Below are 13,303 nucleotides of genomic sequence, written 5' to 3' on the forward strand. Positions count from 1 at the left end.
AAAATTGATTTGAGCTTTTGAAATTGCAAAGCAGAAACCTGACATACATGCTTAGTTCTACACATTTGTTGTCAACCATTGAAAGTAAACACACATTGCTAACTTTTTCTTAAATCTAAATGAAGGTACCAACACCAGTCAGGAAGAGGTTCTGCATTACAGCATTTTGCTAAGTGGTGCCTTTACTCATAGATTTTCTAAGCAAACAAAACCAAAACCAAGGTCTTTTTAGAAATCACTTTATTGTTTTAGAAATCACATTAGGAAAAATAACGAAATATGAAAATGTGAATTTTAAAGGCTACGAGTTTCTACAGAAGCTTAAAATAGATTCAGTCTTGAAGAAATATTCCCAAATGCAAGAATCTACTCTGCAATGCACGATACTACAAAGAATCTTCAAATAGCAATAAAAATGTAGCCTCTTTGGATATTTCACTTTTGGAAGACATATATCTCATTTAAAGTCAGGGATGAATTAGCTAGACCATGTCTAAGCTGAGCTCTCCGAGAAAGGGGCAGTATATAAGGTAAGTACAGTGATATCCTTAAGTCTTCCTCTTGTCTGAGTGATTCCCTGGGGACATCTGAAAAACAGTTCTTCCCAGATACCATCAGCAGACAAAGACTGTTATGATGTAAAACTGTGAGTGTGTTCTCTTTCCCCATACACGTGTGATAAAAGGTCTGCACAGAGGCTGAACTGATTTCAAGGGTGGCACAAACAAAGCCTTAGGAAACTAAGGGATCTGCAACCATGTAGTGAAGAATGGGGACAAGGGCAGTGCAAGAGGATTAGAGCAATATGTCATCATATACCATAAAGATTTCAGCTGAGTGTCTATAGCAAAGCTTTTTAGTTTTATAGCTCAACATGATGTGGAGCGCCAGTCTGTCAGTTTCTCAGCCAACACATAGCTAAATGTCATCAAAGAGGTCCTCTGGCTCACAAGTGTTTTCCAGCGTTTCAAGAGACATCACATCCGGGGAGTGCTTGCCTGATGTCTTCTGTGAGGAGAGATCAGGCCTAGAAATATAAAGCCAAGAAACAGATTTGAAATAAATACAGATACAGATATAAACAAATCCAACGTACACACTGCCAAGGTGCCCATTTAACAGTGTGTTTTGAGATTTTTGTTAGGGTTACGTGTAAGGGACTTAAGTATGTGCTGAGATGGCAATGGCAAAACAAACAGATGAAATTCAGCTTATAAATATCAAGCATTTAGCTATTTTCTTACAACTTTAAAGAACCCGAGAATGATCGTTTCACCCACTGGATCAACACGGTGCACTGGGGAGAACAGAACAAAATCAGAGAAATTCTTGAGGACCTGTTCTGCTGTTTCTATGCAAGATGATGCTCAGTTAACTGCTTTTTATTTTCACCCTGGCACTAAGCATGTGTCTGTTGTCCATCAGTTTGGCACAGGGGCATTAAGAAGATTCATACAGAGCTGTCTCGAAGGTCCATGCTCTGAGGGTGCAAACCTGACACCAAACTGCAGAGCAGAAGAAAACAAAAGTGAGTGAGAAACCATACTAACAAACACTGTTATCTTAGATTACACTTGTGACAGCTTCCAATCTCTACAAGAATTAACATGCATAAACTGGATCCACAAAAAATCTTTGAATCTTGCACTGACAAACTTGTTTTGTAGCTTTAGGAGGAGAATTACTAATTACTGGATTTCTCACTGATGTGATATTCCAGGGTGGTATCACTAGCAGCTTTGAAAATGGGAGTTAATCTCTTAAATCTTTTCACAGCAGTCTGTAGGGAATTGGTATAGGAAGCAGGGAGTAGACTTGATGTGCTTGCACTGCAAGGTTTTGTGCTGGTTGGAAATTCATGAGGATTGATGGCTTTGTGCCCAGATATATTCCACTGCTGTAATTCCGACAGAAGTTAAAAAATTCTTATACTACCAAAGCTAACACATGATCCACCAGGATGGGAAGAAGAAGGCAGAAATTATGGAAAGTGTTACACTGAAACACTGCCATATGAGGGCTTAGGGTAATGGGGCAGTCAAAAGCTGTCTTAACTTCTGGACTAATTCAAACCTTCAACTACTCCATAGCTGCCAATATAGTTAGGTAAAATCAGGACTTTTGATTGCTGTTTTGAAATCTGGCTTTATAGAGATCCAGAACCAAGTTATCCCAAATTCCCATTCTAACTGGAAAGCTCCAGGGAAAATTAAAAAAAAAAACACAAAACACTGCAGTCTTCCAAATGCTTTAATTTTCCCAGGACCTCAGCCACCACCTGATTCATCGCTTCTTACCTTTCAAGTTTATCAACCTGATGGAGATTCAGAGCTCTCACTACGTTTCCTGCTGTGGACTTGGAGAATTATTTCCTTTTGGAGGTGAACCCTCTGTAGTCCTTGGGAAAAAGTCCCAGTAAAAACCCATTGAACACTGACATCAAGATGTTTTCCCTTCCTACAAGCTCACCAGTACTTGGAAGAGTTTCCTCACCAATCTATCTGTCATTCTAGTTCTGCTGTAATTTCAACATACCATTTTCTTTTAGATTATGATCATTACTTTCTCTAGAAATCTAACTTGGTTCTTCTGTGAACTCTTCAAAACTCTCTTGTTCACATCTGAATAAATCATTTCAATGTGTGCAGTGACACCTGGAGAAAGAGGGTGTGACATCAAAAGTCACTTGGACTAAATACAAGTAAATCCAGCCAGACTCAGACAATTTAGCCATCAACCTCTGGTCAGCACCATCAGACCATTCTGTTCTCATTGCTACTGAGTAACTCACTCGTACCCTATTTTTTTATTTATTTTTTAATTTTTTTTTAAGTATAGGTAGCATAACTCAACATGATGTGATGTTTGATTTGGCTAATGAAGGTGTGCATTTATTTTACCTTTCTGGGTTGGTTTAAAGAAGTGATACATGAACAACGGTGAACCACATAGAATGCAGTAGCACCCTTATCAATTAGTTCAGAATGGTCTCACCAGCAAACAAATTAGACCATGAAAGATGTCTATACTACCAAAAATTTCAGATACTGGAGGTCCTACTTAGAGTAGCTTAGGAATTTTTCACTGTCCATCTGCCATTTGGGGCATTATGGTAAGAGTTCTGAAATCCTAGATTTGTTAACTTTCAGGTTTCACCAGAATCTTCTGATTGTGAAAAGTAAACCTGACAGTGATAAGAATGGCAGTGTCAGTAACAATTCCATCCTTACTGGGTAAATTAAGTGTTTTCAACACTAGACTTCAGAGCCCATCTATAAGCCAAGTAGCTGGTGGGTTTTAATGCTGCACAGCTAGAACTATTAAGCTTCTGTGTTCTTGTAACAACATGGTCCTCATTTGATCTCCAGAAGCTGTAATACCATGCTTATGAATAAACCCAACTGCACTTGCAAAGTGGAAGCATTAGAATCCTTATATGAAGTTCATAAGCTACTTAATTTTGGCTTTAAGATTGGATGATTCATATTTGCATGGCAATTATTCACAACATGCCAACAGCTTGCTTCTCACTGGAGCCTTATTACCATACCCTGATGCATAACATAGTTAATTTCTTTAAATTGCAGTGAGTTGTACAGCCCCATCTTGCCAAAAGGCCTGTAAGTAAGGCATTCTTCTTGAAAGTTTATTCTTCTGTTGGATCACTTTTTGAAGTCTTGCCTTCTGGTAAACTTAAGCTCCATTAACACATCTGGAGAACTGCTGACTCTAAGAGATCATTTCATATTTCCTGACATTTAGTTCAAGCCCTTCATAAACTGAGACAGTAGAGCAGATCCACAGCTGGTGTGAATCACTGGAGCACTAATAATGTCAGTGGAGCTCTGCTGACTTACACCAGCTGAGATTCTGGCCCATGATTTGGAAGAAAGTGGTTATATTACTTGATATTTCTTTCCACAGCTGAGTAAGAGCCATAAGAAACAGAAGACATGCAACACAGCACTTAACTAAGCAGTACAGTAACATGATGGTTTTGCAAAGCTTGGGAGAAAAAGCAACACCTTTTTTTTTGCAGTAGGACAGACGGACCAACCCCACTCATTTCATATGATGAATTGTTCCTGGGTTCACAGAGACCCCAGAGAAAATCAGCAGAACATCAGTCCTGCTGCAGTACACAGCCAATTCCACTTGGTAATGTTTTTGCAGGAATTTGAAGGAGAAAATAATCTCTAATGTGACTGCTACAAATGACATGGTTAAAAAAGAACTTCCTAGTGGTAAAAAGATCAAATAAGTCGTAGCTGCTCTGAAGCGAAACCAGGTCAGAGGCTGCAACATAGCACAATTGCTCATCTTGAGGTATTCTGGCTGGAAGGATGAAAGGTTCTTGCACAGAGATATGCTTGCCAATGTGCATACCTTGCTTGCCTTCAGTGCAGCATACCGTGGTTATGCCTCTATTGAAGATTTTGTTCTCAAGTGACACTCATGGGATTGGAAAAGAGCAACTTTGGTAAATTAACATAGTTACTACAAATGTTTCCTAACAAAAAAATTAAGCAATCTAAGAGCCATACTTGTATCCTTAACCTACAGCGTTATCTTCCCCATTTTTCTTGGTAATTCAAAGAACCGCTTCCAGTCAAAAGCTGACATTTTACTAAGATGAGACTTCAGCTCTCCCAGCTGTGAAGCTTTTTGTTGTCATTTTAAGGAAAGGGCTGAAAGTCTTGGTGTGTGCAATGTGTCATTAGCCTGAAAAAAACACAAAGGCTTAAAGAGTAGATATTAACATGGGACATAATCCGATGTCTACTTCCTTCAGCATTATAGAAATAGATGGCAGCAGCAGCACATAAACAAAAAGCTGGTAGTCATTACAGCACAAACTGTAAAACAAAGGTGATACTAAATTAAATGCCAGTGAGCAGCCGCTGACTGACAGGACAAAAGCTGAGAACAACATTCACACTCTAGAGATGATTCGCCCAGTCCACCCCAAGAGAAAAGCTTGGATTCTTTGATTTATCAGCAGTCTGCTGTCTGGGTGAAGACAACCCCGTCTTCACAGAAAGTTTACAGAAGAAAGGCATTCACCAGCAGTCATTAATAAGGAAGGATTATAAAAGGAACTTTGTGTCTAGACCTGGGAGAAACCTGACAGATCTTGTGGCTATATGTAAGCTATGGCTTGGTCTTGAAAAACTGTTTCCCTGGGGGCATTCCCTCAGGAGCCACCACATGGTCTTCCTACAGCTATTAGATGAAAAGAGGAAAACCGAGACATAAAAAGTAAAAGAAATGGTGGGATGTGGAGGTGGAGAAAGCACCTCTTATATCTATAGAAGCATCAAGAAAACTATGTGCAGACATATCTTTTTAAAGATTAATTTGAACATATACTTTTTTCTGCTAGTTTCAATCATTTGAATTGACCAGGGGCCTCAGGCATCATCACAGAAAAGGGGAAGCTGGCCCCAAAACAAATGAACAGAGAACAGAGAAACATGCTCATGAAAGAATATAGACAGAAAAATACTAAAGATTTCTTGCTTAAGAAAATAAATCTTCACTCCTCTCAGGGAACCTTCCATGTGTGGCATTTTCACCCATTCAGCATATTAAACACAATGTCTAGACACAGCTGAAGTCAGCAGAAAAATAATAATAATTGTAAGATTGTTCAACTAAACTATAAATGAAGAATATTTCCAATGCAGCTACTAGGAATTTAACATTCAGCCAGGGAATCAATGTTCTTTAATAAGTTTCCTCTGGCTGTAAGCCAAGCTGCAGCTGCACCTGTGCTCATCATAACCATGCTGGATAAGGTATGTTTGTAATTCCTGCAGAGCACAACACTTAAAGCATAACACTTGAAAAAGGGACAACTGCTAAACACTACATTAAGCTCTCGTAAGTGCCCTTCTTTGTTCTCTAGAACAACAAACTAGCAAAAAGAGGACAATTTTGTTTTAAGATACACAAGTTCTTTGCTTCAGGTGTCACTCTGGACACCACTTCTTACAAAAAGAGAAAAGCCAATAGAGAATCTCTAAAATGCGGTAGAAACAGACACATTTACTGCAGAAAGAACAAACCTGCAAACAAAGCTGCTATGCTAAGGAGATAACCATCTCTCTCTTTTTGATGTATTGACGACCAGCATGGATGAGTTCTCAAAGTTATTTTCATTTTCTGCTCTATCGTCTGTTTAGTCCTCAAAAAAAAAAAAAAAAAGAGAGAGAAAGATTCTAAAGACCCCCAGGAAGCCCCATNTGTATTGACGACCAGCATGGATGAGTTCTCAAAGCAGTTGTCATTTTGTATGCAATAACCAGGGTATGGAAAAAAAAAAAAAAAAAAGAGAGAGAGAAAGATTCTAAAGACCCCCAGGAAGCCCCATGCAATGTCTAAAATGGATGTGCAGACAAAACATCATGTAAATGAACAAGCACTTTTTCAGGGACTTCCGTTCCATTTCAGATTTCCAATTAACTTCAGTTGGCATAGGTGCAGATCCTTTGAAAAGAACATTCCAGTTCAGGAAGATAAATATAGCCTTGGATCTTTTTGTCTAATCAAACACACTTGCAGATGCTTACTAACAAAGATCTACTTAAAAATGCAATAATAGATGTCACTTGAAAGGAAAAGCCTAAACTATATTTGTTTTAGACAAGTGGCACACATTTCTGTGGCTCATTTCCACTTAAACTCCCTCTTGCTTAAATAAACTAGACCGCATCCAGCTTGAGTAACACGCTACCACCACTGGCAAAAAGTACAAATCTCTTAATCATAACTACAAGTCCATGCACTAAAGGAAAGCTTGGCTTGTTTAGGAATTTTGTCAAGGCCTTTCATAAATCCGGTACATTGCCTTTTTTTTTTTTTTTCCCTGGCAAATGTGAGGAGTCATTTCTCACAGTCATTAAACACTATTAATCACATATACATTTATATAACACCAGCAACTGTGTTGTCACCCTTTTCCATACTGTCAAAGCTCAGAGAGTGCTTTCTCACCCCAGCCCTTACTTATCCCTCCAGGCTGATCATGAACAGTGAGAGGGGGGGCAAATAAGAATCCCTGATTGAGCTTCTCAAACAGAAACACATGTCCCTGTGCTCTTCTACCTGCTGTCTCAAGCCTGCCTCCATTTCTGGGACCTGTCCTTCCAGGCAAAGCATGTGCAAGCTCCTTGCTCTGGTTGTAGTTAATACCATACTGATGGTTTCTACTGGCATGACAGCCTGCAAAACTGTGTTGAATCCAATCACAAAAACAAGTCATTTAACCAGAGGATACCCAGAAACAATGAAACCTAAATTGCACTTGAAATCTTCCGTGTTCTCTCTGCTGCTTTCTAGTATTAGGCTTTAAGTGGCTGCTAAAATCCCACTGACTTCACCAGCTTCTAAACACTTGCTTAAAGTTAAGCATATGCTTAGAAATTCTCCTGAACCATGTTCTCAGCTTACAGCTCCTTTGGGCCTGCTCTTTACACTGATCACCACATAAAGAAATTTAAGAATTCCATAAACCAGTAAAATTAAATAAGGTCATTCTTACACAAAAATGGGTTAGTCCAGCATTCTTGCAATGAAAAATCTTCAAGTTAGATTTGGTTACAAAACAACTAGATACAGCTAAAAAAGATCCAGCTATCTGAACAGTGTAAGAGAATACTTAGATGTCATCTTAAAAACCGTGTTTTAAACACTCTCATGACTAAATTAAGTATTTTTTTCCTTCCTGCTGAACAATTTGTACATATTTACTTGGGCACTGGCAGAAAGGCATTATTGCCTAGATTACCTATTATCTGCAGATCTGCATAGCAGGTTTTGGGCCATACATTTCAAGTAGTTTACTGTAGAGAACCAGTTTGGATTAGATACAACCTATGACAAAGTGCTCAAAGTTGCAGTGAGATCTCATTAAATATGTAAGCAATGAATTGAATGAACTAGGAGCAGGTTCCAATTTACAAGTTACAGCAGAGCAGACAAAGCATATCAGGCTTCCCCTCTCCTCCAAAGGTTTCAAATAGGTCTCTAATGAATACAAAATTATCTTCATAATAAGAATTGTCTTTTCCTTTCTGCTGTCTCAGAACTCCCAAACGATCTGTCCTGTGCTCCTCCTGATCACTACCAGCCACAGACCTGGATTCATTCACAGTTTTCTTAAAGATGTTCAAACATTTGATATTTAGATCCAATCTCTGCCTATAGTGACATCTTCTAGATTTTCCTGCTACACTGCACACCTATGAAAATGTCTATTCACAAAAACATTTTTTATCCCTAAAAAAAATTCAAAGATTTCCTTTATCTGGCAGAACAATTTTGATGCATGCTGCAGCAGAATCAAGGGACACTTTCACTCGTGCATGCCTGTGCATCCCTTATTGTTGCTGTCATAGTGTTGGAGACCTAACTGCTTCTAAACCTAAAGCACACCCTAATTGGCTGTGACTGTGCTGGGCTTGCTTAGATCTGTCCCCAGAGGTCAAATGGAGGGCATGCAAAATGGTGACCACATACACCTCTGATGGACCCAAAACCTTCAATGATTTCCACATGTAATACACAGGGATAGGAAAAACACAGCAGAAAACACAGACCGAGATAAACAGGGGAAAGAAATGTGACAAAATAGAGCTGAAACTAATGTACAAAGATTGACATTCTCCACAGAGTTGTCTCAGGTCAACAGCCTAAATCAGATTTTAACTTTTCTTGTGATACATTACTGTACACCTGAAGTAGCTCCACCAACAGTTCCCTGTGTTAGTTTGCTTCAAACCAGCGTTCAGTCCACTGGCTTTATAAAACTGTAACCTCTAAAGAACACTGATAGTTGTGCTGACGCTGTGCTGTTGACAAATTTAGGTGGCTTGCCTTTTTGTGAATTCTCTAAAGGACTTTTTATCTTAAAAGGGAGCACTGCACAGGTGGGCAGCTGGGATTTTATTAGGAGAATGTGGATGCCAATCAAAGTAGATTAATCATGTTGTATGCGTGAAACAGATGCTGCTTGTGTGAAACAAGCCAGTGTGCTACACAGATGAATTGCTGAAAATGCAATTTTATCTCTACCTTTAGTCATTGCTAATACACTTACTTGAAACCCATCTGGTATTATTCACCCTACAGTATCAGGAAACAAGAAATGAGTATTGCCCATTTTTCTGGTAAACTTTCTCACCTGACATCCCCATCTTTCTTTCCAGAGAAAAAAATCAGGAACTATAGTAGTTTTGTAATCCAGCATGACATGGAAACATCATCTTTCCTTTGCTAATTAAGATTTTGACAGTTTTTATGCTTGGAAACTTGTTTTTGTCTAAATTACATTGTCTTTACAAAAGAGAGAGAGAGAGTAAGGGGAAGAAAGAGTTCCCATTGAAAATACAGCATATTATGTCCTCAGCTTTGGATAAATTCTCATGATCAGAATGAACACCAGATAATACAAATGAATGCAAAGAGTTTAGAAGACCTCGTGGTTTAAAAAGCTGGGTTTTTTTGTTTGTTTGGTTGGGTTTTTTTTTGTTTTTTTTGTCCCTGAATTTTATTATAAATAAAAATGTCCATCCATGCAGATGTCTGTCTGAACGCAAAGCATACAGGAGAATCAACAGAGGAATTAATATGCTAATAAATAGATTTTATTTACATTTTTGAATTGTGAGAACATAGTTAAAAAACAATGAAATTATAAAATATTAGACAATGATCCTTACAGAAGTAATGATATAAAGTAGATACTTGGTACAAAGCAAACTGAAAAGTTTGTTTATTTGTGAGGCTGTTTAATCACCAACATGAGCTTTAAAAATGATTTATCAGCCAGCTTTCTACCATCTGCTGTACAAAGACGAATCCATTCTACCTTTTCATATTCAGTATTGGTAAATGCAATGAGCTATTCAGGCAATGGTAATAAAAGCTCATTCTAAACCTGGCGGGAACTGATGAAAGTGATTATGGTGAAGGCCTGGTACTGTCAAACTGTCAAGTTTTGAGCTTAATGTAATTCTTCAGAGTTTACACCTTTCCTACTCATGAAGGAAAGGACTGCAAGCCAGTTTCCATTGAGAGTGGAATGAAACCAAGGAAACAGATCATTTAGCTGCAGAATACTGAAAGAATATAAAATGAACTAATAAAATTTTATCTGATTTCACAGAAATTCTTCAAGAAGGGAACCATCTTGCACTTCTGGATATTAGTAGTGAAAAAATATGACAACAGCCTTGAAGCCCTTGGCAGGCAGTGCTAGAAATTTCAGAGGTCTATGAAGAGCATTCATTTAAATTTTATCAACTGTTTCTGTTTTCCTAGGCTGGGAAATGTTCCATTGTGGAGGATACAATGAAATAATAAAGAAAAAACAAACAATGGGGAGTCATTAAGTTTACCCTGAATATTGCCCTTTATCAGCAGATAATATTCTGACTAGCTTGCAAGGCTATCAGTGATGCTATACACACATACTTAGAAGTTGCACAAGCTTTGTGATTATGAAAAACATCAAAGGAGATGCAGTCTATGTCCTGTTTATATGAACAACTCAAGGATGATGCATGCAGTAACACTGACAGTGCAACTCCTCATGTGTGCTTCATCTAATCCCTGGGAGAGTTAGCTCCACAAAGCCAAGAGGCCCTTCATGAACAGCAAGGAGCAACTTGGTCTGTATATTAGCTTGGTCTTAGCTCCCCAGCTAAAGTTCCCTGTGATGGTAATAAATAGCTAATGATGACTGGATGCATGAAGAAGCTGAGTATTACTTCATCTGTTTGCTTCAAATATTCCATGAAATAACAATGAACCTGGTACATTAATCTTCATGAAAGACAGTACAGCATGGGGCAACAAAAGGGACCTAGCCAACGTGATGGGGGTCTGGTAGAGATACGAAACCTTGGCAGGCACAACTGCTTCACCCAGTTCCTGCTCTGTGAGCATCAAGGTGCCACCTATGCCTTTTATGTTATATCTGCTTGCCTCTGGCAAAGCGGAGGTGTGGTCAAACTATAGACAATGATATATGAAGAACAACTGAAATCTTTATAGAACTAGTATTAAAAATTAGTATTGGGTAGTGAAGATTGCTACATTATCTTTTCTTTAAAACTTTCCTATAAGAACAGGATAACAAATAATGAAAACAACAACAACAACAATGACAACAAAAACAAGAAAAGCAACATGTTAAGTTTACAGTCTAGGGGACTGTTTAGGGAATAAACTAAAACACATATGTCCCTGGACATAAGGGGCAGAATGCAGCAAATACAAAACCACAACTGGGCACAGTATCATTTGCTGGTCAAGGATGATAAGACCTACAGAAATGGATTCTGTTCCAGACTTGAAATACTTGTATTCTTTCCTGTACAAAAGCTTTACAAATCCATAGGCATGTTTAATTGATTCTGACTTCATAAGAGGAAGTGAACTAACAGACAGAAGAAAGATTTGGTAGACAAGACACAAAGAATAAAATTCTTATTTGATTACTACAGCTGCCACAAAAGCAAGGAAGAAAAAACATCCGTGCTTCCAGATTCAATTTGTATTGTAAGATGCTATTTTGCTTCTTGCAAGCATATTGGAATGGTTCCTAGTATTACCAAAATGAGCAGATTCAGAAGGTTTGGACTCAGACTAGAGGTTTATCAAAACTATCCAGACCTAAGGCCACTAGACCCAGTAGAAAATCAGGAAAGAATACCCAGATAGTGAGATTTCTGCATTACTGCTTTCAGAAATACGAGAGGAGGAAAAAAGTAACACCCTTGCTACAGACAGGGATTTAAAATGGAATAACAATAACACTCAGGACAACTCTTCTGAAGTTTGAATCAAGCCTGGGGTGGGAGGAGAGGACACAGTTTCGACTTTCACACACTGAGTCACTTATTTTCAGCATTTCTGTGTGTTTATGAAGTGTCAGTAATCACAGATTAGACAAGAAAAGTGTGATAAAGCCATTCCTTAAAACCACTCACAGAAGATCCTTAACTCAAAGGTGATGTTTTAAAATTTTAATTGCTGGCTGAGAAGACAGAAACTCTAGTGAAACTGTCTCTGTTGAGTAGTTCAGATCAATGCAAGGCGAAGAGTTAGAATTTAATCAATAAAGGGGATAATGAAGTCAAAGACTATTTTCTTTAAAGAAAAAACCCTAAGTGATTCAAATTCCCTCAGAGATACTGCCTTCCCTCACTGGAGCTGACTGACCTCCACAAAGCATGAAACTGATGAACCACTGTGCTGATAGAATATGTTAAGGGGAAAAAAAGGGAAATTATATTGTCCTGTGGCCTGTCATTGTGGGAATGGTCTTAAGGGCTCACCACTCTGTCCACCCCATGATCTGAATCCCTACTTCAATTCTAATATGGATGAAGAGTGAAAATCAAAATGTTACAACTCCAGGAGAGGGAAAGAAATGTATCGGTCTCCTGAGGATCACTCGAAGTAATGAGAGTTTGGACCAAAATCACACTTATGGAGAGGCTGCAATTGGCAGCCTGAAGGCGGCTGCTAGAGAGAGGAGTACAGACATCAAGCTATGTAGTAAAAGCAAGTTGTTATTGGCACAAGTTTGGAATAGACACACTGCATAGGTGCGGTGCCTTATGCAGATTGTCCCAAACAAGCGCCAAAAACACCTATTTTCCCATCAAGCCTCTCCATGCATTTCATTTATTACTTCCACCATCATCTTCCAGCAGTCCAAATGGGAAAATACAAGCAGTGACTCTGATGGCCTCCAATGGGAACATTAGCTGGCAAGCATAAGACCAGTGCGGGTCCGAATTAGAAGCTGGATTGAGGCCAGCTACAGAATAGGCAGCTTTTGGTGACAGAAATAAGTTTTAAAGGTTACATAGACCACATTCTAGTAGAACATCCAATGGATGATGTATTGCTACCCTTTACAAACGTGAACTCCCTTAATAGAGAAGCAAGTTCCAGAATCACTAGTTTGCTGAGGTAATGCATTAATACTTCTTCTTTCAGTTATGGGAAAGAGAATCCTAAAAAACAAAACCAAAACAACATCACAAAATCCCAAACCAAAACCAAAACAAATAAGCAAATTTACAAAAAAAAAAACCCCAAATATTTGTTGAGATGTCTGAAAACTACTGGGAAAAATCCTACAGACAAGTGTTGGTAAGACTGTTATTACAACAACCAATCAAAAAGACTACTAACCAAACAAAAAAAAAAGGAAAAAAAAAACCCCAAATATTTGTTGAGATGTCTGAAAACTACTGGGAAAAATCCTACAGACAAGTGTTGGTAA

At 38.4% G+C, this 13,303-nt stretch overlaps 1 protein-coding gene across 1 annotated transcript in view; it reads right to left on the reverse strand.

Moving 5' to 3' along the window:
- Nucleotides 1–223: 223 nt before the first annotated feature.
- The window catches only part of XRCC4 (X-ray repair cross complementing 4), a 163,523-nt gene continuing 150,443 nt past the window's right edge, over nucleotides 224–13,303 (reverse strand). The window contains 1 exon segment of the mRNA XM_015849760.2: nucleotides 224–1,027. Coding sequence (XP_015705246.1) covers nucleotides 919–1,027 — 109 coding nt within the window. The 3' untranslated portion in view covers nucleotides 224–918.

Source organism: Coturnix japonica, chromosome Z (assembly GCF_001577835.2).
Source record: "Coturnix japonica isolate 7356 chromosome Z, Coturnix japonica 2.1, whole genome shotgun sequence".
Taxonomy (NCBI): domain Eukaryota; kingdom Metazoa; phylum Chordata; class Aves; order Galliformes; family Phasianidae; genus Coturnix; species Coturnix japonica.